The 17,475-nt window shown below is 38.0% G+C and overlaps 4 protein-coding genes across 4 annotated transcripts; all 4 read right to left on the bottom strand.

Annotated features, from left to right (window-relative positions):
* Nucleotides 1-533: 533 nt before the first annotated feature.
* LOC140801438 (uncharacterized membrane protein At1g75140) lies at nucleotides 534-2,949 on the bottom strand. The gene has a single exon (XM_073156558.1). The coding sequence runs from the start codon at nucleotides 2,668-2,670 to the stop codon at nucleotides 814-816; it is 1,857 nt and encodes a 618-aa protein (XP_073012659.1). The 5' UTR covers nucleotides 2,671-2,949; the 3' UTR covers nucleotides 534-813.
* A 1,013-nt stretch (nucleotides 2,950-3,962) lies between these two features.
* Nucleotides 3,963-7,042, bottom strand: LOC140801329 (acyl-CoA-binding protein). The gene is made up of 4 exons (XM_073156383.1): nucleotides 6,954-7,042; nucleotides 4,998-5,115; nucleotides 4,307-4,369; nucleotides 3,963-4,191 (listed from the first exon to the last, which is right to left on the bottom strand). Exons 1-4 carry the CDS (start codon nucleotides 6,963-6,965, stop codon nucleotides 4,118-4,120), a joined length of 267 nt encoding a protein of 88 aa, XP_073012484.1. The 5' UTR covers nucleotides 6,966-7,042; the 3' UTR covers nucleotides 3,963-4,117.
* A 1,797-nt stretch (nucleotides 7,043-8,839) lies between these two features.
* On the bottom strand, nucleotides 8,840-12,679 carry LOC140801012 (large ribosomal subunit protein eL13z-like). Its single transcript, XM_073155990.1, has 5 exons — nucleotides 12,571-12,679; nucleotides 11,278-11,396; nucleotides 10,046-10,179; nucleotides 9,319-9,477; nucleotides 8,840-9,241 (listed from the first exon to the last, which is right to left on the bottom strand). The coding sequence occupies exons 2-5, from the start codon at nucleotides 11,384-11,386 to the stop codon at nucleotides 9,020-9,022; spliced, it is 624 nt and encodes a 207-aa protein (XP_073012091.1). The 5' UTR covers nucleotides 11,387-11,396; nucleotides 12,571-12,679; the 3' UTR covers nucleotides 8,840-9,019.
* A 594-nt stretch (nucleotides 12,680-13,273) lies between these two features.
* Nucleotides 13,274-17,234, bottom strand: LOC140801432 (protein POST-ILLUMINATION CHLOROPHYLL FLUORESCENCE INCREASE, chloroplastic). Its single transcript, XM_073156553.1, has 8 exons — nucleotides 16,975-17,234; nucleotides 16,280-16,391; nucleotides 15,446-15,530; nucleotides 15,261-15,339; nucleotides 15,062-15,175; nucleotides 14,871-14,983; nucleotides 13,931-14,038; nucleotides 13,274-13,784 (listed from the first exon to the last, which is right to left on the bottom strand). Exons 1-8 carry the CDS (start codon nucleotides 17,195-17,197, stop codon nucleotides 13,662-13,664), a joined length of 957 nt encoding a protein of 318 aa, XP_073012654.1. The 5' UTR covers nucleotides 17,198-17,234; the 3' UTR covers nucleotides 13,274-13,661.
* Nucleotides 17,235-17,475: the final 241 nt, after the last annotated feature.

Raw genomic sequence — 17,475 nt, forward strand, 5'->3', positions numbered from 1 at the left:
CTTACCAGGGTGGTTCTCCAAAAAGGAACACAGTAGTCATAAGCTGATTCACTGAAGAAAATTGATTCCTGCTCTCTTTAAGTGAAGAAAAGTAGGGCTTAATCAAAAAAAAAAAACTCTTAGGTAACCAAAACTAATAGAAGGTTAAAATAGAGATACTAAAATTAACTGAACACCATCAGGCAAAGTTTTCAGGGGCAAATAACATACCACATGCATAACTCCACCAATCAAGTAGTGCCACTAAATGTTACAGTGCAAGTGGTAAACATTGCAGCTCTTTCTTGAAAAGCATCTTCTCTATGTAATGTAGGCAATTATAAATAAGATAGAAGTTCTTGCAGGAATATCATTGCAGTGAATCCAATAAAAAAATAGTCACCGCAGCCAAGTTGAGCAACTAGAGAGTTAGAAAAGAATAAATAGTACATTGATGTTTACTTGGAATCTGTCTACCTATATATTAAATGTGGCTCTGAGAGGGTACAATGCATTTGCACTTGATAATAAAGAAAAATAGTAACTTGCATAAATAGACAACAAAGATAACCAGATTTGATTATTGCAGGACCAACAAGCTATAATATGATAATTATAGTTAATAGATGTTGCAGAAAGTAGAGTTCCAATTTAACCATTGCGCGGTACAGATTGCATGAACTAAGCTAATGTCTCCTACTTATGCGTCCCTTGCCGCACCCTGATATTCTTACAACACTTCTGTGTCTGCAATAACACATATCAGGATCATGGAAACCCCGAAAGAGGCCAAATCTTTAGAGGCACAAAATTCTACAGCCCAAGAGACCTTTCTCAATCAACATGGTCTTCAACAGACTGGGCACTTGGAAACATTGGCTCTCTTCTTTTTGGAAAACCCGTGGGCTCTATATTCTGCCCTCTATATTTTAACTCTGCAGATCCTCTAAAACTAGGATCTGCAGAACTAGGCCTAAATGGCATCCCTGATGTTGCACCATAGCGATGTGGCGAAACATACCTCCTCGGAGGAACTCTTAATGCACTTCCTCTCAGTCCCATATCACCTGTCCTCGAGCCATCTGCATAAGCTCTGTCATTAGCTGCATGATTCAGAAGACTCCCGGGTGCAGCAGCTACCGATGCATTAAAAGACTCCTCAGGCATCCACCCCAATGAGTCCTTCTTCTTCACATAGAACTGCCATATCCCAATTAGAAACAAAAGAAACAGTAGAGCAGGACCGCTCCAAACCACGGCACTGCTCTCCACTTTGAACACTGGAAAATTTGATCGGTATATCGCTATATAACCATCGCCAAACCCCAGAACTACAAGTTTTTCACGGTCAGCGGCTATCAGAGGCTTCCCAATCAAGGAACCATCAGCAGCAGCAACTTCTGGATTCGCAAAAGAAGACTTGATCTCTTTGAGGGTTGCCGAGAAAAGCGGTCGTGGCACTCCGACCCTGCCGTAATAGTGCGAGGAGATGTTGTATACAAAGACCTTGTCATGGCTGGCCACCAAAAGATACCCTTTCATGGTTTGGATTGAAACAGGTCGATCGATCTCGCCTTTCCTCACAGCCCTCACACGGCACTTGAGATTGGCAATGTCCCCAAGCAGGATAACATGGACCAAATCGCCTCCAGCAGTGAACCCATATGCTTTTGACCGCTCCGACGAATCAAAGGTGTAAGCTTTCGGAATGGACCCATTGAGCCCCTCGCACTCCGTCTCCCTCACGGTCATCGTGCGGAGGTCAAGAGATGCGGCGCCGGCTTCTGTCAAGAAGAGGAGCCGCTGCTTCATGAAAGCGAGGGGCGGGCCAGAGGAAACAATGGCAGTGCCATAGAGCGTGCCATTCTCAGTGAACACCCTGATCCTGCCACCGCCATCCGAGGCGAGGATGTAGCGGTTGCGACCTACAACGTGGACCTCGAGGAGCGCTATGGGGGACGAGTCGACGCCGCGGACGAAGGACCGGGAACCAGCGAGGGATAGGGTGAGCCAGTCGTCGTTGCTGGCGGCGGATTCCGAGAGGCGGTGGGCGGCGATGGAGCCATCGGCGTGGCCTGCGAAGAGGAAGCTCTCGTTGCTGCGGGAGGAGAGGTAGGACATCACGGCGGTGACAGGGGAGTCGAAAAGGGCGGGGAGCTCGAGGACGACGTCTCCGGCGGCGGAGAAGATATACACGCGGCCACGGGAGTCGCCCACCGCGAAATACTTGCTCAAACCGTCGAGGTCTTCATACGGAAGCACGGCAGCAGCGGCGGCGGAGGCAGAGGAGGAGAGCCGTGCGGCCGCGGCGAACTGGAACCGCTCCGACCAGGAGGTCTTGTGCTTGGTCACGGCGATGCCGGCCGGCAAGCCGGAGGAGTCGCCGGAGGAGATTGGATCGGGAACTGGCAAGTGTTGGGCGGGGGCGGATCTGGGGAAGGAGGAGCAGGCGGAGAGGGAGGTCTCGAGGGCGGATACGGTTTTGGAGAGGGATTCGACCAGCGTTTCCATGCGGCGGAGCTGGGATTCTTGACGATCGAGGAGGGAAGGTGAGGGTGAAGGTGAAGGTGAAGGTGAAGGTGAAGGTGAAGGTGAAGGTGAAGGTGAAGGGGGATCGGATTCGACGGAGGAGACGAAGAAGGGCATGGAGAAGGAGAGGAGGAGGAGGAGAAGCAGACAGGCGGCCGACATGGATGAAGCTAGTATGAGAGGTCAAGAGGGGTTTTTCCTAACCTCGAGACTTAGATCTTCACGGCCATTGAGGAGCTTGGGATCTCAAAGTTTGGGAGAATTAGGGGTTAGGGTTAAGCGGAGGAAGGATTTGGGAGAAGAGAGATCGAATTGGATTGAGGAGTTTCCTTCTCTTCTGGGGAGCGGGAGCGGCGGAGAGAGGGAGAGGGAGAAGCATAGCGGAGAGGGAGTACGAGAGAAACGGGGAGTGGTGAGGGATCGGGTGTAAACCTATGGAGTAGGAAAAGACGGTACGCCGTGGCTCACTAACTACAACGTGGACGCAATTACGTGGCCCGGCCCGTGCCAAATCAAAGACTGGCCCAGCTTTGGGTCTCTCTTTCTTCTTTCTTTGGAAGAGAAGGAGAGTCCACAGACTTAACCACTAACCAGTAAGCAGTAGTTAAAAGTCAACTTCTATTTTTAAAATCGTGTTAAAATTTTTAAAATATTTGTTTTTAAAAAGTCAAAAAGCTACTACTCGCCTTATGTTTCGAATTATTGAGGTTTTAATTCTTTTTCGTTTATTCCTAATTCGATCCTTTAAGAGTGTTGCCTATCATTTAATGAAGTGCAGAGATGTGCCAGATTATAAATATAGAGATTTGAGTGCTCAACATTGGAATCTTAGTACCTCTCATCATATGAACTCTGTTGTGCTTTAATTTGAACAAGTTGACGTCTATTTATATATATATATATATATATATGTATATATAAATACCATTTAAATTGGTATTGTGTGCTTATTTGCTGAAAATAGTGAATGATTTAGTTAAAATGCTATTTGGTCTTGGTTTCTTTTGCATCAAGCAAGACAAACATATAAGGATTGAGAAAAGAAAGAAAGAAAAAAACTTAATTTTATTTCTTAATTTTAATTTTAAAATAAAAAGATTAAAAAATATTTAGTTACTGAACTAATTTAGGAGTTCCTAAACGAATTCAGAAAGTGTTCTTAAACTCAAAGCAAACATAGCCTAGCTGTTTAGTTGCATCAGGTGGTAGATTTATTCTTGGCATTAAAACAAAGATCTAGAGAGAGCTATTATATTTAATCATTCCTTTTTAAATTCATTAATAGAATCTCAAAAGATCAAATAAATAATATAATAGAGGCATATTTAGCATATTAAAAATATAAAAAAAGGTGTATTTTTTTTCTTTTTCTTTTCTCTATTTTTGGCTCCCTCTCTCTTCCTTCCTTTAGCTCCTATTAAAAGTTCAATTCCAAGCATAAGAGATTTGATGACTAAGATAGAAGTCATTCACTGAGTGACATTAAATAGATAGCATAGACATTAGACAACCATGACATAGTTCATAGTCCATAAAATAAATACTGATCCGTTTGATGCCACAGAACATATTAAATCCATTACTTGAACAAGCTGTTAAAAGCTCTGATTCAAGCAGCAGCCTCTTCCTGCAACTGCTTCACCTTGGTGATGTAGTCATTCATGGCTTCCTCCTCTGATTTCCCTGTAAATGTTATAAAGTTTAATAAAAGAAGATCATGTATGATGCCTGGGTGTAAACGAAATATTAAAATTTGGATAGAGATTAGGAAACCCAAGAAATAAGAATTGGCTCGCACCTTCAACAGCCTTCCAAGCATCCCATTTAGCTCTGTCCTTCAGGTTGAACATGCCAGGCCGGCCTGCGAAAAGAATAGGAGTTAGGCAAAATTTTAAACTAAGGAACTTCTTTCTTGCAACCAGATGATAACATTGTTAGTAGATGCTGCATAGTAGCACAGCAAGGATTGAATGATGGTCCAGGATAAGCACAAGATATACAATTTAATGGTCTAAGAATAGAAATTATCCTATCAGAGAAATAACAACTGAATGCCAAACCATCACTGACTATTCTAGTCGCCTCCAACAACAAAAATCTAAAAATGTTTAGCCAATGAACGACAAGCTATTCCATATGCGGAGTAAAATAAAATATAAGTTAGCGATAATACTATGTGATCATCACATTCTGATGCCTAAGAAAAACTTTGGAGAAAGAAAAGGTGAAGTACTATTATAAATCTTTAAAATGAGGGTGGAGGAAACACAATATGGAAGAATAATAGAATAGAATCAGAGATATGTTGCACTGCCTATCACATTGAATAGTGAAATCAGAGAAGACTGCAAAGAATAGTCTCGAGTCCTGGCAGACACAATAAAAGAATAACTTGATATGAAAATGAGAAGTGTAGATGTTTTTGAATTCACAAAACCTGTAAGACATTATAAAGTGATTTTCCAAATCAATGAAAGTGCAATACATACTGGTATTCACTGGTCCAACAGTTGCTTGCTTGAAAAGTCCATAGAGGATCAACTTGTTCTCATTGCTAGTACTTTCAGGTAGGGTTTTGGCTTTCTCAGCATATTCTTCAAACTCTTCCTGCAAGAAGTGTTAGAAAAGGATTGATCAATCATTATTGCATAATCATTTGCAAATGCAGAAATAAATAAATAAATAAATAAAAATCTCAGAATTAATATTTTCTATCCGATAAACAAAATGTTACACTGTTGCACGTTAATCCCAAGTTTTAGTTATATGCCAAAAACCATATAGTACATCAGATGTCTTGGAGAAAAGATGTTCCAATTTATAACCCCATAACTAATCAACAAGAACCAAGCACAAAAATGCCTACCATCACTGCACAAGCCCCCCTTCCAATCCAATATAGAATGACTATAGGGCACAACCTCAGTCAAGAAGGGTCCAAGGAAGATTAACAACCCATCTGACATCAGTCATCTAGATGTTACATCAGATTCCAACCAAAACAACTTAGCCAAAGCCAGGCTTACAGTAGAACTAAGTAGGCCCCAGTTGGTAGAGTAGAAAGATCTACCAAAAAGGAAGCAGTTTACAGACCAGAAACAAAACCTCAAATTGTTATATACTTTCATGAGGAGAACATTGATCGAATCCGAATCTTTGAACCATGACCTAAAGTGTATGATGAGGTGATAATCTATTCATGTCTAGCTTTCATGAAACAGTAATTTTCTATTACACTTTTAGCTGTTCGCACTAAAGGCATGGTGGTTGTGTTTCTAGGTTAAGCAGATAAATAGTTAAAAACTCTTCCATGTCAAATAAAGAAAGATCATATTAGGACCATTCCAGATTGCAAAAGAGTGAACCAAATGATGGATTTGCATCACATATTTTCCTTTCCATTACAGTCACTACTACTGTCCAACATCACGGAACACTACCTAGTGTACATTTTGAGCCACTTTACAAGAATCTAAGCCTGATACATTCGCTAAGATGATCCGTAAATTTCAGGAACCCTCATGCAACATCTGAATGTAAAATAAATTTAAAGCATATAAAATCTTTCAAATGAAACTTCCTAATAAAAATGGGCAATGTAAAGGAACAATCTCGCTATCCTTCCATGACGTCGCTCATACTTTATCTTTCTCTAACAGTCTTTCTCACATGCGACTCTAACTCTAGGATGTCAATTTGAATGGAAACAATCATGTATGGACTATGGAAGAAAATAGACAAGATTCTTAAAAGATGTTTGTAAATCCAATTTACTACTTCTAATTTATCCTAAATTAATGAATGGTACCTGCATGAAAGAGCAATCTTGGAGCTATTTTGGGACCACATAGTCGTTTTGTTTTCTTTAGACCAAGATCCAAGTGACTCTACTATCAGTTATCTACTAAAACCAGTACACCAAAGTGTGGTAGAAAAATGGCCAACATATCACAACCTTCCTCTGATAACTAATTTAGACGATAAAGTACGCGACTTTCAAAAGCAAAGCAAGTAAACTTTAAAAAAAAAGGGCCAAAATAATCTAAATCAAATGCACTAAAAAATAATATAAAAGAAACTCAATTTATATGACAAGATCTGCAAGAGTTCCTAGTCTTTCTCTTTTAATTTACATCAAAAGGGTGGGCGTTTGATCTACCACATCAAAAACATGCAAACACAGGAAAGATTCGGATCAGATCATCAGGATACACACAGAGGACAACATTTCGCTCCCAAACTACTCCGATCTAAGCAAATCCAACCAAAAGAACTAAACTTTTCGCCAAAAAACCACACCGATCTGATCATCTCGCCAACTCTCCCGCTAAAATTTGCCCGAAAACAACAAAAAAATCACAAGCAAGACGAACGATTCGAATAAAAACAACGAAAAGGAGAAGCGGATCGTAGAAGTAATTAGAGATTCTGAGGAGAAGATAAACCTTCAAACCCATCTCTTTGCTTAGTTTTCTTCTCTTCCTCTGCTTCTAAAAAGGCTATGTAGACGGAGAAGATATAAGCTTGCGTTTATATAGACGGGAGGCGTCATTATCGTACGAGCGTTTGTACAAACGACTCTATGCGGGACCAAGATCCACCGTTGGAATGGTGGGAATAATTCAAATCGGAAGGTCCATTAGAACCTCTCTCTCGGCGATTATTTTTTGTCAAGCAATCGTGTGATCTAGAGAGAACAGGAAAGAGCAAATAAAAACCTATAAAAGTCCGACACGTAGTCGAATTAGTTACTTGATTGATTTGACTACATAACGAAATGGATTACAACTCTTTTTCTAAGAACTATTATATTTGCTGAGAGTCAAACCTCTTCGCGTGTTAATTTTGACTTCCAAAGTCTATCGAAATCCAAATAAATTACGGAATTAGCAGCTTAATTAAATTCTCATTTTAAGTTGTAAAAGGGATCCATTTTAATAATAGCATTTGAATGAGAGTGGCTTAATAGGTTAATAAAATAATTACTCAATATAGTATGGATTTTATCTTAATTATCCTTGTGATAAGATAATGAATAGGACACTAATAAATTTTTACTTCCATGTAGATGCTCTTATTATAGTATTGTAATTATAAATATATGGATGGTGAATTAGTCTATTTCATATAAAATTAATTCTCGAATTAGACTTTGCTCACTGCTTAGATTCTTCTTTCCCCGTAATCTTGAGATCTAATAAGTCATTAGGCTCTTAGTGAACAACAATGGAGCCCATTTCAATCAGTTTGGGTAACAGAGAACAGTCATTGTCACTTGCATGTCCACTTGGAGATCTGACAAGTGGCCTACAAAAAGAGCATCTTTTGACTATCTTGTATCAGATCTCTCTCCCCTGTCTCTTTTTAATATGAGATAAGTGAGTAGTTAATTTGGAGAAAAGAAAATAATTATTTGAGTTGGGTGATTATTAGTCAGAAGCCACTTATTTTGTTCTCGGAGTAAGAGTAATTCAAAGGTTTAGTAGTATGCTCATTACCATACAGGGTATAATCATAACTATAAATGAAAAGGTATTTAGTTATTAAAATATATATAAAAAAAAGGAGGATGGATAATAAAAAGAAAAAAGGTTTAATGTATTTTTTAAATTATTTTAGAGATATTTTCATAATGTTTTTTTTTTCCTTCTTCTAGAGGTCGATTATATCTCACAGTATTGTTAATTTTATTGTTTTATTTTAGAAAGAGATCATAGTGTTCTTCTTCCTCTTATTTCATTATTTTTATATATGAAAAATATTATATTCTTCCTCTTATTCCATACTTTTTATGAAAACAATTTATACTCCACCAGCTTAAGAATATTCCGCAAGGAATAGGCCACCAATAGAAGATATCTGCTCCAAATCTGACTAACTTTATGGCAATCAAAGAGTAAGGGATGTGGATTTCCATGGAGCAGCAACGTTGTGGGAAAAATAAAATAAAAGCTAAAGTGAACTAAGAAGATTGCTGTGAGGAACTCGAACTAATTAATAGAATTCACCACAGATGTACAACCAGTTGCAAACAAGAAGAGGCTACTTCGATGACCATCGGAATTTTAAATAAAGCAAAGATATGTTACAGTACTTCAATGAAATCTAATGCCGACAGCGCTATCTAGGATTCCAGGTCAAAAGAAACATTTGATTCTTTATGACAGAGTGGAGCATCAATAATAATAATAATAATAAATGCATCGCATTATTAATGTCGGAAAGGAGAATCAATCAATCATTTCTAAGTGAACCAGCATAACTTCGTAAGCAACTGCATCTACAAGCAGTAAATTCCGTAAGAGTTGAATCGAGAAAAGGAACCAACAAATTCGAACAAATTGCAATCAAATAGTATTTTCCGTCGCAGAATAATTGAGCAGGCGAGGGCCAAATCAGATGCATCAAAATTTCCTACTAGTCTCTATTTCGGATGCCAAAATAAAATGCCAAGTCCTGGATGGTAGTTTCTAAGTAATAAATATAACAGCACCGAATGGTTTAGATCCTATCACTTCTTGTCTTCCTTTTCTGCCTCCTGGGCCTTCTTCAACCTTGCACCAACCTGGCGTTTGTTCATCCTCTCAACTCGAAGCTTACCATAAGCCTTAAACGCCTTCATCTCATCTGTGACCTTCACAAGCTCAACTGATGCCTTTTCGGGGACAATGGGCATGTACTGGCCTTGGACCTGAGTGGCAGTGGCAAGTTCCTCCGGAGCAGAATCACCAGCCTGAGAACGGAATTTGTTGTCAGATATGTAAAAAGCTTACTGTATACAACTTAATCAGAAAGAATTTGTAGCCATGCCTTAAACTTGCGAGCACGTCTTGGGAAGATAACAAGTTTGGCTTTGTATGTCTTCAGCCTCTGGACATTAGCTTGGAGACCCTCAAGGGATCGATTCTTCCTGCGATGATCCACTGCAATACCTATGGTAGGGGCAACCTTCTTTGAAATACCTGCTGCCTGCAATTATGGAATAATAAAAAGTAGGTAAAAGCAAAATTAGCAAAAATGTCTTAACTTAAGGTTAACAAAGTTTGAAATAAGTGCCACCTGCAATTATATAATACAAAACCAGCAAGTAAAAGAAAATTAGCAAAAATGTCTGTAGAATTGAGTCTAGCAAAGTTCGAGAAAAATACATCCTAATTTTGTGTCATCAGTGACAAGCATTTTAAGTAGAAATTCAAACAAATAGGATCTACAAAAGGACAAAAGCTCTTGGACAAATAAAACACTGGAGCTGCAAAAAATTCTTGCTCATAGAAATGTAAATAGAAATTTGACCAGCTAGTGAGGATTACTCATTCATCCCATTTACCATCATCTGAGAAATTGGCATCTCAATTAGATGTTAAAAGTAGATAGCTTTTTAGGTTATTCGAGGGTGTTTATACATTTCAAAATAATTCATGAACCTATGGAATGACACAATTCTAAACATCAATAAAAGTATGGCATCCAATAATAAATATATGTAGTTAAGAAAAAACAACCCTGATAACATATCAAAGAAAATTAACAGAGTTACCTTCAGTTCCTCAAGAGTAAAACCCCTCCCTGCTCTAGATTTCATATTGTACTTGAGAGTTTGACACTGAACAACAGGGCGGAGAGGACCAGCAGTTGGACGTGGAAAAATTTTCACAGCTTTCTTTTGTCGAGCTGAATGAAAGAGAAAAGAACAAAAAAACATAAGAGAAGCTTACAATTCAAATTCACGCTTGAAATCAAACACCAACAACTAACACCCACATAGCAAAAGACAGACAACAAGATCAGCATTAGAACACATAAGGATATCTGCTTATACCTACAAGCATATATTCATATATAAGCCTTCCATATCCAAGAGAAGTCAACAGTTCCAATTTTACATCCGTAAGGATTATTCAAGACAATCAGGCATGGCATTGAAATATCTGGAATTTTTAGTCTGAACTATAGAGATTAACTTTCAGTTTTTTACAGTTTTAAGTACCAAAAGTTGCCTCATGTTCAACCTCCATCTTCCCTTCTTCCCCATCCTATCTCAGCAACTTACACTCTATTCCCTCACGTTAGACCTCTAATAGCAGCTTGAGCGAACATGAATAATTGAAGGATGGTTAAGGGTAGAACACGAAGGATGATTAAATTATGGAACAGCGGCTGACAGAAATGGGATGGAAAGTCATGTGGCAAGGTGAAGACTGAGAAGGAAGCATATTGGTGGTGGAAGAATCTCCTATATTGGCACCAAAACTGGGTCAGGAGAAGAAAGATGAGAAATAAAAGGACAAGTTTATGAAGTAAATGGGTCTTTGCAGTGATGTTTGGAGAGGATCAGACATGTATGGACATGGGTGAGGCTATTTCGAGTAATATGAATTAAAACTCATGAATTACCCGAAGGCATATAAGTGCAAATATCAGAGAACTTTAGCGGCTTAAGGCATACATGACACCATCAAAAACTTGCATCTGCAAGCTCAAAATTTGAATTAACTTATGTAATGTCAGCATTTTCTTAAGCTCATGTACCCACTATGCAACAAAAGAATGAACCTAGATCATGTGCAAGGTGGCAAAGAGTAAAGCATATGAAGACATATACAAGTGCATTGACCGCATTACAAAATAAATGCAGTATCCATATCTCATTGGAAACTTTTGTGTGGTTGCATGAGGAAATAATGCAATCATAGATATAGCATATAGATTGTTTTGCACACACACATGAATAAGAAGAGAGAGGGTAAGCAAAGAATCAAATGACTGTACCAATCCTTCTTCTAGTTTTGCGTGCTGGTTGGTTAAACCAAGTCCTGACATAATTCTGCCAATGCTTCTTAAAGTGCCCATTTGGCACAACATTGTTATGCTTCACCATTGCTCAATTCCTGAACAATTATAAATAAATGCAGTCAGAATAGAGAATATCAAAGGAACTCACTCTATACCTACATAGGAAAAAACAAAAAAAGTAGATAATAGATAATGCTATATAGATTCTTTATTCTTCTTTTTCTTCTATGAGTTCAAAATTAACATAAAGGACTGAAAAATTTATATACTCAACAAGATACTTTCAGAGTTAGACAAAAAAACAACTAATTGCAGAATGATTCTCTGGCAATGCATCAAACAGAAAATGTTTTAAAATTAGGCTTACGAATTCAGATCAACTAACAATGGCATAGCCCTCATCATTACCCTTGGCGTCATTGTTATATGGTGTTAGAGCTAATAAGACTCTTGAAAGAAATGACTAGTTCACATGACCAGTTTACATCTAAATAACAGTCTAAATATATCACGCCAAATATTCAAACCTTCCAAATTATGCAATCAGAGACATGCCTATGAAAATTTATCTACGTAAGTCTGTTAAATATTACTACAAATATATCAAGTGCTTGTTCATAGCAGAGCTCAATGCTTCTAAGTTGAAACAAATCATGCTAAAATAGCGACCAATGCTAGCCAGATCTTATATGGCTAAATTCGCCCACTTCCTTGTCATGCTTTGATTACTCAATTTCCTAATGCCTTCAATAAAAATTCAACAGCTACATAGCCAAAAAGACGACGTGATTTAAGCTCTGAACTTTGGCATAATCAAGTGCATTTCTTTCTTGACACGGTCTTATAAGGTAACTGAAGACAGCGATACATTGGAAGTACATCACGCCACCGCATGAATCAACGTACTGGTAAATTGCTCCTTGTGAATATGGAACAAAAGCACTCCATCAAACCAGATGAATCACTGCCCACATACAAACTCAACAAACAAACCCCGATAGTACTAAATCCTCTTAGATCAACTGAAGAAGTAAGTTATTACAAAGGGAAAGGAAGTTTGACATTTTAAAAGATCATTACAACAAAAGAAGCGAACAAATCTGCGATCAAATCAAAGCGTCATATCCATAATCTCTAAGCCATCGGCAACATCGAAAAGAGGTAAAGTGGGTAGATTCAACACTAAAGAAGCCCAAATTAGGCAAGAATAGATGTACAAAGAGGATCAAGGAAACGAAGGATCCAAGTGGAAGGGGAGGAGATCTTTACCGCGAACCCTAACTGCGCCGCAGTAGTATCACAGGGACGGAGACGCTCGAGCTCTCGAGGGTTTTAGAAGGGAGCCCTCACGAAGCGGGAATAAAAGAGAGTGGGCGGAGACGGAAGCCCTAGCATGGACGGCCTAGATCTTCTGGAAAGGCGATGGAGGGCCACGACTCGCTCTCGCGAGTCATGACGAAGATACGGGGGCCCATTTGTTTGCAAGTGCGATGCACGTGAGTGAGCCCAAATTGGGATTAAGAAAGGGCCGGCCCATTTAGGTACCTCCTAGGATACGTAACCACCCAACCGCTCTGGCGTATTATAGCACGCAGCAATTACTCGTACTATCATGCGCCTCCCATCTTGATCCACGAATACGATCTATGACTATGAGTAGTAGGGGAAGGTAAAAAAAATAAAAAAATAAAAAAGCTTGCTTCGTAAGTAAATAAATAAATGATCATTTTTATTTTAAATTTATTGTTTTTATTGATAGCAAACTCGAATAATTGAATTATTTTCTTGAAATAAGGATAAAATAATTCCTGCAAGACTAACATTAATTCACATGATACTCCCACATTATTTATTAACAAAAAAAAATATATAATAGATAATTATCAAATGGGCATTTCTAAGATCTTCTATAATTAAAGGGTTAATGAATCACAAAAAATAATGAGGGGATCTATATGAAAATTGACAACAGTTGTTAGAGTCAAGCTATAACCATCCATATATATATATATATAGTTATGTATACACCTCATTAGTCAGATTTTAAATGGTATTTTTATCATACATTTATCAATTGCCAATACAAGATATTTTAGACAAAATAATTGCTTTGAGGATAGCCATAGAGATCTGCTCGACCAATGAACACAGATCATAAGTGAACATTAAGGTTGTGCTGCAATTTCCTCCTCTCTGTTCAGAGTTTCCTTCACATAACTAACCAAATATCTTCAGATCTACTCTTCTTTTCCTGCACATAATTCTCTTCCTTCACAAAATGCACAATCTGGTATGGCTGCCTATCTATATGAATTATATACATAGCTTTATCTGTTTTAGCCATCAAACTGTGATGGATCTCATTCCTCTTCCGAATCAGAGTCCAACAGACAAGAGCCATCATCAACATCTGCTAAAGGATTGAACAGTGGTGAACTTGGATCCATGCATCCAGGCAAAAGGTTCAGCTTGCAGCGGTCACCCTTTTTCGACCAAAAAAAAAAGAAAAAAAAAAAGAGAGAGGAAATGGTCAAAGTTCAGAACTTATGAGAGAGCAGATGTAATGGCCAATACACCATGCTCTCTTCAGTTTCTTAATAGGATGAAATGAAGACAGATAGCAACTTACTCCCTCAGAGTATAAGCTCCCGATTGCACAACTGGCAATTACATTATTTGAATCCGGAAAGATTGCTCTGTCACAGGCACCTTCTGCGCTCAATTCCTCTGCCAGACCCTAAATGCAAGGTTTATTGAACATCTTAATACCAACTACTAGTACAAGGAAAACAAAGTAAAAGCTCAACAAGAATTGATTGTGGCAATATCATTTGTGGGTTCTTATGATGCTAAAGTACACAAGCACATTCTGAACCATGACAATATCATCTATCTCTGAGAAGAATTTCTCAATTTCATAGTTACAGATTTACAGTCAATAGCTGGTGGTATTACCTAAAATTACCAAATTCTTAGATATGCCCCCAAAATTTAATAAACTAAACTAATTTGTTATAGATTTGGAAAGCTTTGCAGCATATAATATTCTTGGAAAACAAGCGTGCCAAGTTTCCATGTTGCCTAATTTGCCTGCGGCTTTATTAAATCTCATCAGTGTCAGATGATGGACTTGATAAAGGAAAAGCAAGGCTGCAATGGGATCAGAATGAGTTTGGATGGACGAATTACAGACCTGGCTGGAAGGTATTTAGCTAATTTCAGCGCATATATAAATCTGATGAAGCCAGGTTAGATCTATGTCAAATCTTTCTGGAGAAGTTGTTCAAGTCAAGGATCAAGCAATTCTCAAACATACTGTTCATGGCAAGATGGTAATAGAGCTGCTTAAGATTAAGTGAAGACAGTATGTGAAGCATGTTTAGAGAGCCTAAACTTCTACTACTTTGTCTACATCAACTTCTTCACTTCCATTATTTCAAAAGAAAAGGAGGTACATGAGATAACTCGAGAGCATCTAGTCAAAAGAAACCGTGCTCTACTGGACACGGGATAACGATAGTTACTCAAAAAACTTGTTATTATACGGGACTAATAACTCGAGAAGTTACCTCATTAAAGAAGCTCATTGGTTTGTTTCTCCAATTCTTCGGAACTTCGAATTGCAATTTGTATGAACCATCCCATTCAACTCCATTGGTGAATGAAAAAATAAGGTTAACAGCTGCAATAATTTGACAAAGAAGTCATCAGTCACATAGCAGCATCTTACAAAGGAACTAACAGAAGTATGAATACAGACCATGCTTTGGGACACGTATCTTTATAGTAAATATGGGGGGATCAGCTTTCCCTCTACTTTTCCATGTCATAACTCTTGGTTCACCACCACACATAATCGGCTGATTAAATCCACCTGGAATTTTAGGATCTTCATTTGAAATTTCTTTGAACTTAACCATAGTATGTCTAGAAGTATCAATTTCTAATGATGCAAATACCATTGAATGCAACACCATACTCATCATTTAAGGCCAAACTGTTTGCAGCAGGATTATAGAAAATTGTTAAGTTTTCTCCCTGTCAAAATTTAGATGGATCATAAGCAACACTATAGTACCTATAGACATATTCTTTATTGATGAATAGCTATAGATATCCTAAAACGATTGGTTTTCTGACTTACAGAAGTAGGAGGAAGACCGTTCATTGTTTTCCAGAAAACAGGAGCAACACCTAGTTCAAAATCAGCCCAAGTAGGAAGAGAGAACCTGAAACAATTAGTAACAAAGAATCCAGAGGTGAACCTCAAGAAGTAATTATCTTTCTCTTCAGAGGAAGATACTAATCACATAGCCTTGAACAACTTATTAGAGGCAATAAAAAATCAATTTTATGACATTATCCTAAAATAATATGAATCAATAGCTTCAATGCATTCTACTTGCAAAAGAAAGGGTCAAAATTTTCTCTTGTAGACAAAACTTAGAGTGTTATACATTGCACCATTACCACATATGAGTTAACTGGGCTGTCCGTCAAATATGTTCATCAACAGTGTGAGTACAAACAGTTAGCTACACACATATCTAAATGACGAGCACAACATGCTATCCCACAATGCAAAAAACTTTGGATCCCATAGTATATCCATATGAAAGGCATACAGAATATGCAAACTTCTTTTTTTTTTTTTTTTTCAATATGCCCTCATATGCTCTTTGGATCCCATACTATATCCATATAAAAGGCGCACAGAATGTGCAACTTTATTTTTCATTATATCCTCATATGCTCTTGGTTAACAGAAAGAAAAGATTGAGAAGCCTTAGTCATAGAACAAAACATGCAAAATGTGGAAGACATAAAAAAGCTTGGGCACAGAATGAGGATTGTTATTGATTGAAGAACTCATGTTACAAATGAAAGTTAACAAGAACATAACAGCACTTATATTTGCATAACTATGTTGATCAATCGCAAACATTTATAAGGTACAGATGCAAAAAAGAAGCCTTACTCTTTAATTTCCTCTACTGAAGGTACTGCAGCAGTACTAACTTTTTGGATTGTCCTCAGGAACCTTCGTTTGGGGAGGTCTCTTAGAAAGTGAGTGCCAGCAATATTGAGAGCTTCATAAAACAACAACTGTGTCAGGTTACACGAGCTCCTAAAGGACGTGTAGCTTCTTTGACTATAATATTTGTAGGCACTGATGATGGAAAATCGGAAGACGTAATATATTACTAAGAGTACACTGCTTCTATCAAAAGAAAAAAGAAAAAAAAAGAGGAATTCAGAACAGCAGAATGGGATGAATGGAACTTGCTACTCATGTAATGGAAAGTGTGGCGGACTGGCGTCGCACTTGAAAAGTTCAATCCTATTAGGAGGATGCGAAATTTAAGTACGTATCTAGCAAGAGAATTACTTTGGAGTGACAGCTCCTGAAGAATAAATTCAGGACTCTAGAGTTTAAGGTAACTTAATTGCTACGGAAGGATACAAAAAGTTGCAATCCTTCATAAGAGCAAATTGTTCTAGTAATTGGATGTCTTAGGATTATATTGTGGAATTACATTTTCCAAATGAAATCAATTGAATTTCACCGTTCCAACAGCGTTGAATAAGTTATGATCGAAAAAAGAAAAGTTGAAGAGAAAATTTAACAAGTTCTCGTAGATGAAGAAGGAAAAGTTTGGAATCTACTCATACCGTAGGGCGTGGAACCAAACGCCGGAGGCGTGGCGTAGGCAGCCTGGCGACCAGACCTGAAATGCGAACAGTTTGGAGAGAACGCTGATGAAATCGACGAGGAAGGAGAACGTGCTGCCATGGAAGATCTCCTTCGACGTTGCGATGGAGAGGAAGAAGGGGAGAAGGTAGTGGAAACTGGACTGAAGTGGAGAGAGGGAGAGAAACCCCTAGTACCACACATCAGCTAGAAGAAGACGATAAGGATTAGGGTTAATTACGTGAACACCCCTAAAATATAATCGATTTTTATAGGAACTCCTAAACCTTTTTTAAATTACAATATCACCCCTAAACACCCTAAAAATTTCAATGTCACCTTTCGATTAAAATACTGTCAAAAAAATTAGGCGACTTAGCTTATATCAGACATAATTAATTTAAAATAACCTAAATGCCTTGGTAATATTTACGCAACCCATTAATTAAATTAAATTAAATTAAAAAATATTATAATAAAAA

Source organism: Typha latifolia, chromosome 14 (genome assembly GCF_019914945.1).
Source record: "Typha latifolia isolate L0001 chromosome 14, TyphaL0001v2, whole genome shotgun sequence".
NCBI lineage: Eukaryota > Viridiplantae > Streptophyta > Magnoliopsida > Poales > Typhaceae > Typha > Typha latifolia.

What these genes read in the sequence shown, in the direction of transcription:
- LOC140801012 (XM_073155990.1), bottom strand. Translation starts at nt 11,386, where the DNA reads ATGGTGAAGCATAACAATGTTGTGCCAAATGGGCACTTTAAGAAGCAT. An exon ending in CAAAACTAGAAGAAGGATTG is followed by an intron (nt 10,180 to 11,277) that starts GTACAGTCATTT and finishes TCTTTCATTCAG; the next exon opens with CTCGACAAAAGAAAGCTGTG. An exon ending in TTACTCTTGAGGAACTGAAG is followed by an intron (nt 9,478 to 10,045) that starts GTAACTCTGTTA and finishes CCATAATTGCAG; the next exon opens with GCAGCAGGTATTTCAAAGAA.
- LOC140801432 (XM_073156553.1), bottom strand. Translation starts at nt 17,197, where the DNA reads ATGTGTGGTACTAGGGGTTTCTCTCCCTCTCTCCACTTCAGTCCAGTT. An exon ending in ACGGTCTTCCTCCTACTTCT is followed by an intron (nt 15,340 to 15,445) that starts GTAAGTCAGAAA and finishes AAATTTTGACAG; the next exon opens with GGAGAAAACTTAACAATTTT. An exon ending in CAATGAGCTTCTTTAATGAG is followed by an intron (nt 14,039 to 14,870) that starts GTAACTTCTCGA and finishes CCTTGCATTTAG; the next exon opens with GGTCTGGCAGAGGAATTGAG.
- LOC140801329 (XM_073156383.1), bottom strand. An exon ending in TGTTGGACCAGTGAATACCA is followed by an intron (nt 4,370 to 4,997) that starts GTATGTATTGCA and finishes TTCTTTTCGCAG; the next exon opens with GCCGGCCTGGCATGTTCAAC. An exon ending in TGCTTGGAAGGCTGTTGAAG is followed by an intron (nt 4,192 to 4,306) that starts GTGCGAGCCAAT and finishes TAACATTTACAG; the next exon opens with GGAAATCAGAGGAGGAAGCC.
- LOC140801438 (XM_073156558.1), bottom strand. Translation starts at nt 2,670, where the DNA reads ATGTCGGCCGCCTGTCTGCTTCTCCTCCTCCTCCTCTCCTTCTCCATG.